This window comes from Plecotus auritus (assembly GCF_963455305.1).
Source record: "Plecotus auritus genome assembly, chromosome: 3".
Lineage (NCBI taxonomy): Eukaryota > Metazoa > Chordata > Mammalia > Chiroptera > Vespertilionidae > Plecotus > Plecotus auritus.
The window spans coordinates 8,306,601-8,321,146 of NC_137772.1; the positions used below are offsets into that span (position 1 = coordinate 8,306,601).

General features: G+C 56.9%; 1 protein-coding gene across 1 annotated transcript in view; it reads left to right on the forward strand.

Annotated features, from left to right (window-relative positions):
* The window catches only part of WWC2 (WW and C2 domain containing 2), a 149,084-nt gene that overhangs the window by 112,762 nt on the left and 21,776 nt on the right, over positions 1-14,546 (forward strand). The window contains 9 exon segments of the mRNA XM_080662262.1: positions 2,301-2,390; positions 3,293-3,897; positions 6,941-6,957; positions 6,959-7,030; positions 7,032-7,072; positions 9,001-9,084; positions 9,180-9,266; positions 11,076-11,268; positions 14,309-14,473. Coding sequence (XP_080518388.1) covers positions 2,301-2,390; positions 3,293-3,897; positions 6,941-6,957; positions 6,959-7,030; positions 7,032-7,072; positions 9,001-9,084; positions 9,180-9,266; positions 11,076-11,268; positions 14,309-14,473 — 1,354 coding nt within the window.

The window sequence follows — 14,546 nt, forward strand, 5'->3', positions numbered from 1 at the left end:
TTCTATCCGGCCCGCGGAGCCGAAAGAGCGGAGGGTTCTCTTGCTCTCCCCTCCGCTCCTTTACTTTGAATTTATATTAGTTCACACAAACACTCCATCCATGCTTTTGTTCCGGCCCTCCGGTCCAGTTTAAGAACCCATTGTGGCCCTCGAGTCAAAAAGTTTGCCCACCCCTGTCTAGCTCCTGGCCCAGAGGGGCAGGGGCGGTCGCTTCCTGTGCAGGGACCTGGGATCTGAGGGTGACTTGCACCCCACTAGGTCAGGCTCGCTGAGTCCATCAGAGACGGACGCAGAGCGCCCAACTGAGGGCAGCACCAGGGCCGCCGCAGGGCCTGTGGCTCCCAGAGTCTTCCCGTGGCTTCTCCCAAGGAAGGTGTAGTTTAGGCCCCGCCAAAAGGGGGTGCTGGCGTGAGAGGGACACCAGCCTTCCAGGAGCAGACCTGATGGGCGTATGCGAACCAGAACACAGAGAGGGCCTCCGAGTTCAAGTTGCCCGCGCCAAGGCCCAAGGGCGGTGCCTGAGCCATGGCCAGCAGAGGGCGGGGAGGGGACCGTTGCGTGTGACTGGGCCGGGATTCTACATTTTCTTTATTGTTTGTTTGTTTATTTATAATATATTTTTATTGATTTCAGAGAGGAAGGGAGGGAAAGGGAAACATCGATGATGAGAGAGAATCATTGATCAGCTGATCCCACCCTGGGGATCGAGCCCGCAACCCGGCATGTGCCCTGATCAGGAATTGAGCCTGTGACCTCCTGGTTCGTTGGTCGATGCTCAACCACTGAGCCACACCAGCCGGACAGGTTTTACATTTTAGCGTGAAGCACACTCACGTCATGCCGATGCCTCCTTATCACACCAGAAGGAGCCTTGGTTCGCTGGTGCGCTGTTGGGATTGAAGGCGTAATTGGGAGGTGCTTCTGGTGCCTCAGAGACCCGGCTCTGAGGAGACGTGGGCCTTCTCCAGACCTCTTCCTTTCATCTGCTTTGCATTAATCTTCTTCCTTGTTGAGTTCTGAGTTACGTTGAAGAGATTTAAAAAGTACGGACTGTGCTCCTTTTCAGATTCTGCCTTCGAACGCTGTGAATGAAGAATTGACCACCCTTTGAAGTCCTAAACAAAATGACAAGAATTACTTTTTTTATTTTAGCATATAATGGAATTGTGTTGGTGACACATCAAAGGGAAAAAACCTATAAATAAAACATGGGCATGTTTTCTTACTGCCTAAAACATACATAATTTCAGAGGAGCTGAAAATTAGGGAAATTTTCTCTTCCTTCCGAGGAGAGGAGTTCATGGGTATGGCACCACCGTGCAGGGCTGAGGCTCTGAGCAGGCAGGGCCGCGTTGACGTCAGCGAGCGCCTCATACACACTCTCCGCACTCGGCTGCCTCCACAGCCTCCCCGGCAGGCTCGGGGGCGCTGTGCTCCCATTTCACAGATGGGAAGGCTGAGGCCTGGGCGAGGGGCTCTCCTAAGGGTGCACAGCACAGCCTGGGTCCCATGGTGCTGCGCGCCCCCTGCTGCAGGCCGGGCACCGCTCTGAAGGGCTCGTTGCCATGACGTCCGAGGACCCCGAGGTGACAGGCAGCCCTCACGCAGGCTCCAGCCACAGAACCCGCTGGGAGCTGAGTGTGTTCAGGTGGCTTGTTTGCGGACACCGTCCCGTGACCCTCTGATTTCCACCAACCTCCGACACCAGAGCCATTGAAGCCACGTGCACGGAGCTCAGTGACGACCTGGTGCGGGCGGTGGGCGGTCCTGCGGACGGAGGGAGCGTCATACTTACGTCTCTCTCGCATAAACATTTGGACTAACGGGTTCCTTAATCGCTGACGTTCTCATCAAATTAAGATTGGCGTTTTTATCACTAAATATCCTGTTGGCCCAGTCTCTGCCGTGTTCGGTACCTAGGTGATCCATGTCTCTGTTACTGCTGTTACATTGCTTCAGCAACGTGAGCCCAACACGGCCTGCGGAGTCTGTGATCTTGGTTAGTGTCTTGTTTTCCTTCTCGCTCTCTTCCTGTAATTCACACGAGCATGAGGCTTTTCAGCCGTTGAAGAAAGCCCCATTTACAGCATCCTCCGGTGTGCTGACGGGGCGCGGCCGTGGGCGCTTCTGCCCATTCGCTTCCTGCTAGGGCTGCTCCCTCTCCATCAAGTTCACTGCCCCCCCACTCCCCCCCCCCCCCCGTGGCACGATATGTTTGTATGATGATACTCTTTCCCTTCGGTCTCCATGTTTTATCATCGTCGTCTGAAAATGTAAATTCCTTTCTGTGTTTTTTCTAGATTGAAGCTGGAAGAGCGAAGGAAGGAGCTGCTCCAGAAACTCGAAGAAACGACCAAATTAACTACTTACCTGCACTCGGAACTGAAAAGGCAAGTCTCTCCGGCTCTCGAGGGGCCGTCTCTTCCTGACTACGTTCAGGAGTGTTTTCGTCCACCTTTGATTACTGTTCTCCCCATGCTCGGCCGTTTAGAAGGAAAGAACGTAAGTTATGCTAGTGCAACGGAAACGCGCACGGCCGAACTGAAGGTCGCACAGGTTTCTCTTTCCGGAGCCGCAAGGTTGCGTTTGAAACACATTTGAGACGTGGAGTGGGAAGCAGGTGCGTTAGCTTGAGTACACACTTGGGGAAATGACGTATTTTCTCCACATCAGCTCTTCTTTTAAAAGGAGGGGGGGGGGGGCGGCAGCTAGGCCAGAGAACACAGTCACTATTTAAATACACACACAGGAGCGGGAAGTGGGTGAGCCCAGCTCTGCAAGCTCTGTCTTCCTCACCGCACCTCCTTTCTCTTTCAGAAAGGTCATTTGTTCACTTTTCACAAAGGTCATTTGTTCAGCACAGTGACTGCTCTAGCGCTTTGCACTGCTCACCCGTCTGTATTTTAAATCCCACCCTTGCTTCTGGATACCTGTGCAGGTAGATTAACAACAGGGATTTGGTTCCCCCGCTTTTGTGTCTGTTGCGAAAGAGGCATGGTTTTGAATCAGAGTCGGGTTATTGCTTAAACGGGCCCGGGACGCGTCGGCTGCTAAGCAGGACAGGCAGCGGCACCCGGCGGGCCGGATACATGTCCTCGGCAGGCCGCATGGGGCCCGCGGGCCGTAGTTTGAGGACTCCTGGCTTAAAGAGTAGCAGAGAGCCAGGTTGAAGGGTTCATGAAGAAATGCATCATGGATGTTCCGTCCTCGCGGGGCCTGGAGAGCCAGCGGGGCCTCGGCCTGGGTTTCCTGATGAGTCCGGTTTTGACAATCTGCGCGTCTCTTCCCGCAGCCTCTCCGCCAGCACCCTGTCCATGTCATCCGGGAGCAGCCTGGGCTCCCTGGCCTCCAGCCGGGGGTCGCTGAACACCTCCAGCAGGGGCTCGCTCAACTCCCTCAGCTCCAGCGAGCTCTACTACACCAGTCCGGGCGACCAGCTCGACGCGGACTATCAGTACAAACTGGACTTCCTCCTGCAAGAAAAGGGCGGCTACGTTCCTTCCGGGCCCATCACCACCATCCACGAGAACGAAGTGGTCAAGTCTCCCGGCCAGAGCGGTCCCAGCGGGGCGGCCGCCACGGGCCCCGCGCCCCCGCCGACCGAGGCCCCCAAGTCTGTGACGTCCCTGTCCTCCCGGTCCTCCCTGTCCTCCCTGTCCCCTCCCGGCTCCCCCCTGGTGCTAGAAGGCACGTTCCCCATGTCTTCCCACGACGTCCCCCTCCACCGGTTCACCGCCGACTTCGACGACTGTGACGTGAGCAGCCACTTCGCGGACATGGGCCTCGGCGACAGTCACATCCTGCTGGACGCCGACGCGGGAGGCGCGCCCCCGGCCCTGTTAGAGGACAAAGACCTGCGCGAAGGCGCCAGGGAGCCGTTCTACGAAGGCGCTGCAGGTACCTGTGCGCCTCGCTGGCCTGGTCCCCGCTGAGCCGTTCTAAGGGGAACGATGGGAGGGTTACTTCTCCCACGTAAACCAGTGGTGCGGGTCCCCCTTCTCTTCCCGCTGCTCTTTTTATTTCGCTTCGTCTACGGAGTGTTAGGTGATATCCCTAGACCCTTTCTCTCCATCAAATAAGCATCGCCTTCCCTGGGTGGTGATCTGGTCACCGGCTTCTGGTCTGCTGTCTGACACCCTGTGTGTGGCAGTGACCCGAACGCGCTCTGTGGACACGTGACACTGGGGCAGCTTCCGGTTCTAGAAGAACACGACCGAGAACGGGCTTTCTGTTCAAAGCTGGCCTGAAACCGGGAACCAGGGCCATTAGCAGTCGGCTCATCAGTGCGGGCTCGGTGTTCACGCTGCCAGGGGTTCTGTGCAAACACGGTTTGGTTTCCGGCCGGACGCTCCGCAGACACGCTGCCCAGGGCCGGTGCCGCGCTGCCACCTGCTGGCCTGCGAGCTCCTTGCAGCCGGGCGGGAGGCAGCCGCTCTTCCTCTGCTTCCCACTCCCAGCCAGAAGCGGGGATTTCTTGTTTCCCTAAGTGTTTCCCTCTGCGGAGCGGATGTGGCCGCAGAGAGGACAGGGTGGTGTCCTGTTGGCACACAGCACAGCTGTGGTCGAGGCGGGCTTTCTGTCGTGGCGCTGGCCTGAAACGAAACAGAAATAGCCCCCCGTGGCCCCCGGCGCCCTGTCCACGTCTGCACTTGGGACTGTGTCTGCGACACGCAAGGGCACGGCCTCCTCGCAAGCATTTTCTTGCGTTTCAAGGAGCATATTTAATGGGTGTTCATGGTCCTAGGATTCTAAGTATTACTTGATTGGCCAATTCAGATGTTTAAAGAGATAGAAGAATCCATCTTGTTTGCGTCATTTCAGTCCCTGAAGACTGAGACCCCCACCCGTCCGGGGCCTGGGGCGGAGGCAGAGGCGGGCACAGGAGAATCTGTGGCTCGTGTGCTGCTGCCTGGCGGGTGCCAGGGCCCAGGTCAGGCTTTTCTGAAATCATCGCCACGAGGAAATAAGCGCAGGAGGTGCTCATGCAAAGCTGAGGGGCCCCCTCGGCCTCGGGGTGCGGGGGGCTCCCCTGGAGCCAGCCTCGCCTGCTCATATGGTGGCTGCCCGCTGGGTGCCGTGTCCTGGCCAGCACGTACCCCGTCTCTCCAGGGGTTGTTCCTCGTCTGGGAATGGAAGTGGGGGGTGGTGCGGTCTCTCCTCCTGAGGGGCTTGAGGGGGGTGCATATCCATGAGGTGTCCACGGCGCTGTGCCGCCCTCGCTTCGTGGGAATTATGATGGCGTGTGGCGAGAGTGGGCACACTCTGCCAGCCCCGGTCCTGCCGCAAACCCCTGGCATCGCGAGAGGAGGGAAGAAGCAGGTGCTGCGTGCCCCTCTCCTGTGCTGGGGCCGGAGGGCCTCCCGTTTCTTGGACACGTCAGGGATGTCTGACCTCCGGGTGGGGCGGGCGGCTCAGCCAGGGACGCCGTCTGCCCCCTCCGTGCCCTCGAGTCTCCTGCGGGTGTAGCCGGGGGCCTTTTATGCTCACCCCGCTCCCAGCAGGCCCTGCTGGTGACAGACGCGGATCTGGAACACGTCCCCCTCCTTCCGTGGCCAGCCTCTCGCTGTCAGAGTCGGTCTCGGGCTGCACGGTGACTCCTGGGGCTGATGGACGAGTCATCTGTCACCCTCACCCCTCCCGTGGGGGTGGGCGGAGCGAAGGCACTCCCTCCTCAAGGGAAGGAGCCCCGCCCCATGGGGGCGTCCTGTTCCTGAGATGCTGGTGGGGCCGCAGGAGCGGGCTCACCGGGGCAGTTAGAGAGCACCGTCAGTGGTCGTGGTGCCCGAGGCCCGGGAGCACAGAGGATCTTGTGGTTTTCTCGGCGTTCGCTGGTGAGCAGCTGTCCGTGTGGGGGGCTTTCCTCTCTGACCGCTACGGAGGCGCAGGCCGTGCGTGCGGCGAGGGGGAGCCCGAGGGTCCTTTCCTGCCGGGGCGCTGGGCGCGGTCAGGGGACCTCTCTGATGCTGGGGGCCGGGCGGTGCCCCCTGCCCCCGCCGCGTGGTACCGGCGGTGAGTGCCTAACCAGACACACGGACAGTGAGCCGTGCAGTTAGTTCATTCCTCACACTGGTTCTGGGGAAGGAAAGCCACCTCTTTCTTGGACAGGCCCGGGGCCTGGCCCGGAGCCGTGGGAACCCGGAGCCGTGTGAGCCCCGGAGCCGTGTGAGCCCCAGAGCCGTGTGAGCCCCGGAGCCGTGGGAGCCCCGGAGCCCTATAAGCCCCGGAGCCGTGGGAGCCCCGGAGCCGTGTGAGCCCCGGAGCCGTGGGAGCCCCGGAGCCCTATAAGCCCCGGAGCCGTGGGAGCCCGGAGCCGTGGGAGCCCCGGAGCCGTGTGAGCCCCGGAGCCGTGGGAGCCCCGGAGCCCTATAAGCCCCGGAGCCCTGGGAGCCCCAGAGCCGTGGGAGCCCGGAGCCCTATAAGCCCCGGAGCCGTGGGAGCCCGGAGCCCTATAAGCCCCGAGCCCTGTGAGCCCCGGAGCCGTGTGAGCCCGGAGCCGTGTGAGCCCGGAGCCGTGTGAGCCCCGAGCCCTGTGAGCCCCAGAGCCGTGTGAGCCCCGGAGCCGTGTGAGCCCCGGAGCCGTGTGAGCCCCAGAGCCGTGTGAGCCCGGAGCCCTATAAGCCCCGGAGCCCTATAAGCCCCGGAGCCGTGGGAGCCCGGAGCCCTATAAGCCCCGGAGCCCTATAAGCCCCGGAGCCCTGTGAGCCCGGAGCCGTGTGAGCCCGGAGCCCTGTGAGCCCTGGAGCCCTATAAGCCCCGGAGCCCTATAAGCCCCGGAGCCCTGTGAGCCCCGGAGCCTCGGGTCGCCACAGCCGTTGGTTGGAACGGTAACGTCATTGCTCCGCAGGTGGGGTTGCAGTTTAGATCTCAGGACCACCCTGGGTGTGTTTCATACGTAACGGGTCCTGATAAGGAGCCTCATGCGTGCCCCCTCTCCCCTCAGACGTGGAAAGGGCGGCCCCCAAAAAGGAGAGGCGCGCACTTGCTCGGGGAGAGGACGGCGTGCGTGTCGGCGGCCGTGTCCGACGAGTCGGGTGGCGGGAGACAGTGGCGTCTACGAAGCCTTCGTGAAACAGTAAGGCTCCCGTGCAGCGGGGGTTCCCCCGTCACACACACCCCTCCCCCCCCGCCCCCCCCCCCCCCCCCCCGCCAGCGCGCATGTGGGTCACAGGCCAAGGTGTCCCGCCACCGTCAGTCGCTCCACAGCCTCAGGGGCAGCATTGAGGAAGCATGTGCCTGACATGTCACTCTGTGTCAAAGATGATCTGCAGCCAGGGACAGACACGCATGTCAGCCAGGGAGGGACAGGCATGTCACAGGGAGAGACAGCATGTCACAGGGAGGGACAGCATGTCACAGGGAGGGACAGGCATGTCACAGGGAGGGACAGCATGTCACAGGGAGGGACAGCATGTCACAGGGAGGGTCAGCATGTCACAGGGAGGGACAGCATGTCACAGGGAGGGTCAGCATGTCACAGGGAGGGACAGCATGTCACAGGGAGGGACAGACACGCATGTCAGCCAGAGAGGGGCAGCATGTCACAGGGAGGGACAGACACGCATGTCAGCCAGGGAGGGACAACATGTCACAGGGAGGGACAGCATGTCACAGGGAGGGATAGGCATGTCACAGGGTCAGCATGTCACAGGGAGGGACAGCATATGAGCCAGGGAGGGACAGTATGTCAGCCAGGGAGGGACAGCATGTCACAGGGAGGGACAGCATGTCACAGGGAGGGACAAGCATGTCACAGGGAGGGACAGCATGTCACAGGGAGGGACAGCATGTCACAGGGAGGGACAAGCATGTCACAGGGAGGGACAGGCATGTCACAGGGAGGGACAGGCATGTCACAGGGAGGGACAGGCATGTCACAGGGAGGGACAGCATGTCACAGGGAGGGACAAGCATGTCACAGGGAGGGACAGGCATGTCACAGGGAGGGACAGGCATGTCACAGGGAGGGACAGGCATGTCACAGGGAGGGACAGGCATGTCACAGGGAGGGACAGGCATGTCACAGGGAGGGACAGGCATGTCACAGGGGCAGCATGTCACAGGGAGGGATAGGCATGTCACAGGGAGGGACAGCATGTCACAGGGAGGGACAGGCATGTCACAGGGTCAGCATGTCACAGGGAGGGACAACATGTCACAGGGAGGGACAGCATGTCACAGGGAGGGACAGCATGTCACAGGGAGGGACAGCATGTCACAGGGAGGGACAGGCATGTCACAGGGAGGGACAGGCATATCACAGGGAGGGACATCCTGTCACAGGGAGGGACAGCATGTCACAGGGAGGGACAGCATGTCACAGGGAGGGACAGCATGTCACAGGGAGGGACAGCATGTCACAGGGAGGGACAGCATGTCACAGGGAGGGGTAGGCATATCACAGGGAGGGACAGGCATGTCACAGGGTCAGCATGCCACAGGGAGGGACAGTATATGAGCCAGGAAGGGACAGCATATGAGCCAGGAAGGGACAGCATGTCACAGGGAGGGACAACATGTCACAGGTCAGCATGTCACAGGGAGGGATAGGCATGTCACAGGGAGGGATAGGCATGTCACAGGGAGGGACAAGCATGTCACAGGGAGGGACAGGCATGTCACAGGGAGGGACAAGCATGTCACAGGGAGGGACGAGCAGGGGCTGTCCTTCCTCAGACACGTCTCCTTGAGACTTAACCTGACTTGGGTGAGAATGCTGGAGGGGTTGGCCACCTGCGTGGCCATCAGCTCCCGAGGAGGTTTCGGGAGCTGGGAACGTGTGCAGGGGTGCAGTGTACCCCAGGGCGGCACCAGAAAGTCGTTTCCCTAAAGGGTCAGAGACAGACCCTCCTGACAAGGTGAGGGAGCGCCCCCCGGTCAGCCGGGGGGTGGAGTGCTGGGAATTTGGGTTTTCACTCAAGTTGGTCCAGGGGCAGATGGTAACCATACCATCGAGCCCCCCATAATGAGCCGCTCTCCTGCGCCCCTGTCTCCGGTTCCCAGGCCCAGTGAAGTGGGAGACGTTGCCTACGGTGAAGAGGATGCTGGCGTCGTCACGGAGACGGCGCAGGTGCAGATCGGGCTCAGGTAAAGGCTGTGCACGGGCAGGGCGGGCCTAGAACGCAGTGCGGGGACCACTGGCCTGGGCGCGCTCCTCGCTTCATCAGCTTCTCTTTCCACAGATACGATGGGAAAAGGGCCAGTTTCATGGTGATTATAGCACAACTCCGGAATCTTCATGCCTTCCTGATACCTCATACTTCGAAAGTGTAAGTAAGATCAGTGAAGAGCAAACGGCGGCCATCAAACCCCCACAGGTGACGTTTACACGGTCACCACGCGGTCCCTCGGGGGATCCGGGCCACCAGGCTTACCAGCAGCAGATAAAGACCAGAGACAGGGAGAATGCGGAACAGCATTTGGGGTTTTGATTGTTATTCAACCGACTCATGAAGAACAGGAACCAGGACTTTTCTATCTCACTTTTCAAGCAGAAACTGTAAAATGCTGGGCTGCGCCCTGACCGGTTTGGCTCAGTGGATGGAGCGTCGGCCTGCGGACTGAAGGGTCCCAGGTTCGATTCCGGTCAAGGGCATGTACCTTGGTTGCGGGCACATCCCCAGTAGGAGGTGTGCAAGAGGCAGCTGATCGATGTTTCTCTCTCATCGATGTTTCTGGCTCTCTATCCCTCTCCCTTCCTCTCTGTAAAAAATCAGTAAAATATATAAAATGCTGGGCTGCATGTGGCAGGAGCTGCAATCCTTAGCCTTGACCTTGAGCCCCAGAAGGTGGCCTGCCAAAGACGGCGACAGGATGGCGCGGCCTTAAAACAGCTCCTTTTCCTCCAGCTTCAGAACTCACTATTTATTGCTAGTTACCGCCTGCAGCGTGTGCCTGGTCGCAGCGGCCAGCGTTTGGGGGGCTCCTGACCGCAGGCTGGAGGGGAGCCCTGCAGACGAGAGGAAAGCACCCTTCCTGTCCCCGGTGCCGTTGGCTCTAAACCACGAAGAACCTGTTTCCACGGAAACGTCTTAGGAGGCGTAGTGGTTAGTGAGGCTGCTGGTACAGGAGCCTGAGGTGTGGAGAAGAGGCACACCCTCCCCCGGCCCAGCTCTCCTTGCCTGTCCCCGGAGGCAGGGACAGATTTCTGCCCACCCAGCCTCAGCAGCAGCCCGGGCCCCGCAGGTTCCCGCGCCGAAGCTCCACGATCAACGTGGACGTAACAGCCGCGCGCCCTTCCTCAGGCCGCATGTGCGTCTGCAGGGTGTATGGTGGAGGGCAGCTCCTAGGACAGCACCCACAGGCCTGGCCGTGGGCGGGGAGGGCTCGGTGGGTGTTCTCTTCCTGGGGTTTAAAAGGAAGTACCTCCTGCTGTTTCCAAAAGTCCTGAGTCCTATATAACGTGTGCTCGGAAAGTTACTTTAAGGTCGCATTCCACGTTATTTCTCTCTAACGTCTGAATTTTGCAAAGCATCGTCTAACAGGCTGTCATTTCTGATACTTCTGAGGTGCTAGCCTGGGCTGCGGAAGTCCGTCTATTTTAAACTTTGTCCCAGAATGCTCCTGGGCCTTCTCCTCTGGCAGGACAATTCCGGGGACGTGCTTACTGCCGTCTCGTTAAGGACTCAGGACGATGCTCTTGAGGACCACGTCACCTAGTGGGTCCCTACGCCCCAGGCTCAGAAATCACTGGAGTGGGCTGTACCTGGGCGGGTGGGGCGTCGAGCACGTCTGTCCCCCGATGTTGTCCGCCTTCGCCTTCCTGCCACGTGCCCTGGCTGGGGCCCGGGGGTGTGGAGGGCTGGGGCCCGGGGGCGTGGAGGGCTGCGGCCTGGGGGCGTGGCAGGCTGTGCCCTGTGGGTGCTGCGGGCTGGGGCCCGTGCTGGGCCCTGGTGGCGCGGGGCAGGCGGGCGGGCGGCTGGGAGCAGGGCCCTGTCGCTGAGCAGGACCCAGGACACAGGGGGCTCTCCGTTGCTGTGAGCCCGCCCCGGGTTTCTCGCTGCAGATAGTCTCTGGCGCAGCTGTGAACCCGCTGTGGCTGCGGGGCCCTGACGTCGTGTGCTCTCCCGTCTCCGCAGGTATTTCAGGGTCGCTCTGCTTCCCTCCTCCACGGACGTCAGCTGTCTCTTTCGAACCAAGGTGCACCCGGCCACGGAACCCCTTCTGTTCAACGACATGTTCCGCGTGGCCATCTCGCAGGCGGCCCTGCAGCAGAAGACGCTGCGGGTGGACCTGTGCTGCGCCCGCGCGCACCGCTCGGAGGAGTGCCTGGTGGGTGGCCCTGCTCCCGCACCTCCCCCTCGCCCGGGCACCCCGTGTTGCTAGTTTCACCCCCGACGTCACCACCGACACGGGGCTGTCGCAGTTCCCACGTGAAGGATGCTCTCAGGTGTCCGTTCTCTTTCCCCAGACCTTTGACCTCTGCTTCTGCGTGGTGCCTCTGTAAAGGCTGCTTTCCCTTCCCACCCTTTGACCTCTGTCTGACTGTCACCTTGGAGCATGTTTGCTCAGTACGAGTCTGGTGCTGGGTGCTCTGTACATAATACTCATGAAGTCCTCATCGCTTTTATAAAAAAGGTGTGGTTGCCCCTATTTTCCATAAAGAACTGCAGAGAGAGGTAACGTACAGCCACCGCATAACCCCCACGTAAGTCACTGTCACACACTTAAATTGACAAGACACTGAGTACAGAGTCCCTGTGTTCGGCTCGCTCTCCCGTCCTGGTAGCGGAGCATCGAGGAAGATAAGTGCTCTGTTAGTTAGGGCAATATGATATTTAAACGCTAAAGCAGAAGACCGCGTACAGCTGACCGTGACTTGAACGCACTGTGTGCATCATACCAGAAAGCCATTCCACACCAGTAAAACGTGGTGCTCAAATGCGCTAGGTCCGTGGTCGGCAAACTGCGGCTCACGGTTTGCCGCTCTGTTGACTGAGTTTGCCAACCACTGACTAGACCAGGGGTGGGCAAACTTTTTGACTCGAGGGCCACAATGGGTCCTTAAACTGGACCGGGGGGCCGGAACAAAAGCATGGATGGAGTGTTTGAACTAATATAAATTCAAAGTAAACATCATTACATAAAAGGGTACGGTCTTTTTATTTCAATAGTTTTATTCATTTCAAACATTTTAACAAGAAGAATGTAAACACTAATTGTTATAATTTGAAACTTCAAAAAATGGAGGAATCATAGCACAATAACATACCTTATATTGAAGATGGCAAAGGCAAAATAAAATTGCCTAACAAAGGAAAGGTACAAAAGCCTTTCAAATTACACTTAAATATAATAAAATAATTTAAAATTAAAACAAATAGAAAAGAACAAAATGTGTAAACAGTAAATTCAACATTTTCTTTAGTGCAACTTCCAAATTATGCCCGGGACGTAGATGTAGATGGCAATGTAGACTGGGTTGAAAGGTTTTTGGTCTTTAAAACATCAACTTCAGTGGGAACAGTGTTGTTGGTCTCCTTTTTAGCTAATGCTCTGATACTGTGCTCTCCAGGGGCGTGTCTCCCTACATCACCACGATAACATGTCTACGCATTCCCAGGGTGATGTCGGGGGACGGTCCGCGGGCATTACAAGGAGCCTCTGGAAGATTGAGAGGTTGTTCCTTCTACTGAATGGGGATATAAATCCGCCCACTCAGAAGAAGGAGCTGCGGCCGTGTTTCCCGACGTTGCCATGTTAACACTGCTGCTGGTGAAGGAGCGGAGGGGAGAGCAAGAGAACCCTCCGCTCTTTCGGCTCCGCGGGCCGGATAGAAGAGCCGAACGGGCCAGATCCGGCCCGCAGGCCGTAGTTTGCCCACGGCTGGACTAGACTCTCAATTCCAATAATTACAGGCTGTTGTTGTTCCTTGTGATTAAGCCCCTATCCCAGTGGTCAGCAAACTCATCAGTCAACAGAGCGGCAAACCGCGGCTCACGAACCGCATGTGGCTCGCGAGCCGCAGTTTGCCGATGACTGCGCTAGGTGAACGGTGGGTCTCTTACCGAGCCCTTCTCCGCAGGGCAGGGAAGACACAGACACCTGTCGCGACACACAAAGTAGAAGAGAGGGAAAGATCTCTTGTTAATATTTTGTCTGTCTATAAAAATACCTGGTATCGTCTGACAATGAAGACAGTTAGAGAGAAGCAAAGATGCCCTGGCTGGTTTGGCTCAGTGGACAGAGCGCTGGTCCACAGACTGAAGGGTCCGGGGTTCAGTTCCGGTCAAGGGCACGCACCTCGGTTGCAGGCTCCATCCCGGCCCTGGTCGGGGCGTGTTCAGGAGGCAACCAGTCCATGTGCCTCTCTCACATCCATGTTTCTCTCTCTCTGTCTGTCCCCCTCCCTCCCAAAATCAATGAAAAAATATCCTTGGGTGAGGATTAACAAAATATTTTAAAAAGCAAGAAGCAAAGATACACTAATTAGGCTGTCAGAAAGGCTTAGTATAAATATATGTGTTAGCAGCTCCGTAAGGTTAATAAACATGTTAAGTGATCTTCTTATAAAATGATACAGTTTAATTTAGATCCTGGCTAATAAGTGTGATTTGGTGAAATATAAAAGCTTTTAACCTATTTTTTTTTTTTACATTCTACTAATTTAGTTAAAGAAAAATTTTTCTAATTTCTCATTTAAGAACCACAATGGAGTTTTTTATTTGTTAGTTTTTACATGTTTCAGTAGGTAATGGACTTTTGTAAATAATAATCAGATCACTCATAACATAAGATGTATTATGGTTTATACGTAGTCATTTGTATTTTTATTTTTAAACTTTTTTAAAAATAATAATTTCACACTTACAAAATGTTGCATGCTTAGTCATTAGGTTGTGGCAAAACAGTATCTCACAAAACAATCCCAGAATTGGCTTTTATTTTTTTAATATTATATAAAATATATATTTTAATTGATATCAGAGAGGAAGGGAGAGGGAGAGAGAGATAGAAACATCAGTGATGAGAGAGAATCATTGATCGGCTGCCTCCTGCGCACCCCACACTGGGGATCAAGTCCACAACCCAGGTATGTGCCCTGACCGGGAATCGAACCAGTGACCTGGTTGATAGGTCGACGCTCAACCACCGAGCCACACCGACTGGGCCAGAGGATCATTTCTTATTCAGTCACACCTGAAAACAGAAGACATCTTCAGATTTAAAAAAAAAAATTAATGCTTTATATTATGAATATTGCTTTTTTTTTTAATCCTAAAACAAGCTTGCCCAATAATCTGAATTATATCAGGAGCAAATATGGATTTAAACATTTTATCTCCTCTCTTTTTCCTCTCGCCTCCCACAGGCTGGAACTCAGATCAGTCTGGCCGATTTGCCGTTTTCCGGTGAGATTTTCACTCTGTGGTATAATCTGCTTCCTTCTAAGCAAATGCCTTCCAAAACGAACGAAGAAGAACACGAGGATTCGGTATTCCAACCAAGCCAGCCATTGGTGGAGCCTATAGACTTGGTGAGTCAAAATGAGAGCAGAAAGTCATTGCGGTTTAATAAACCAACACGGGACAGAAGGCGGTGATGCCAAC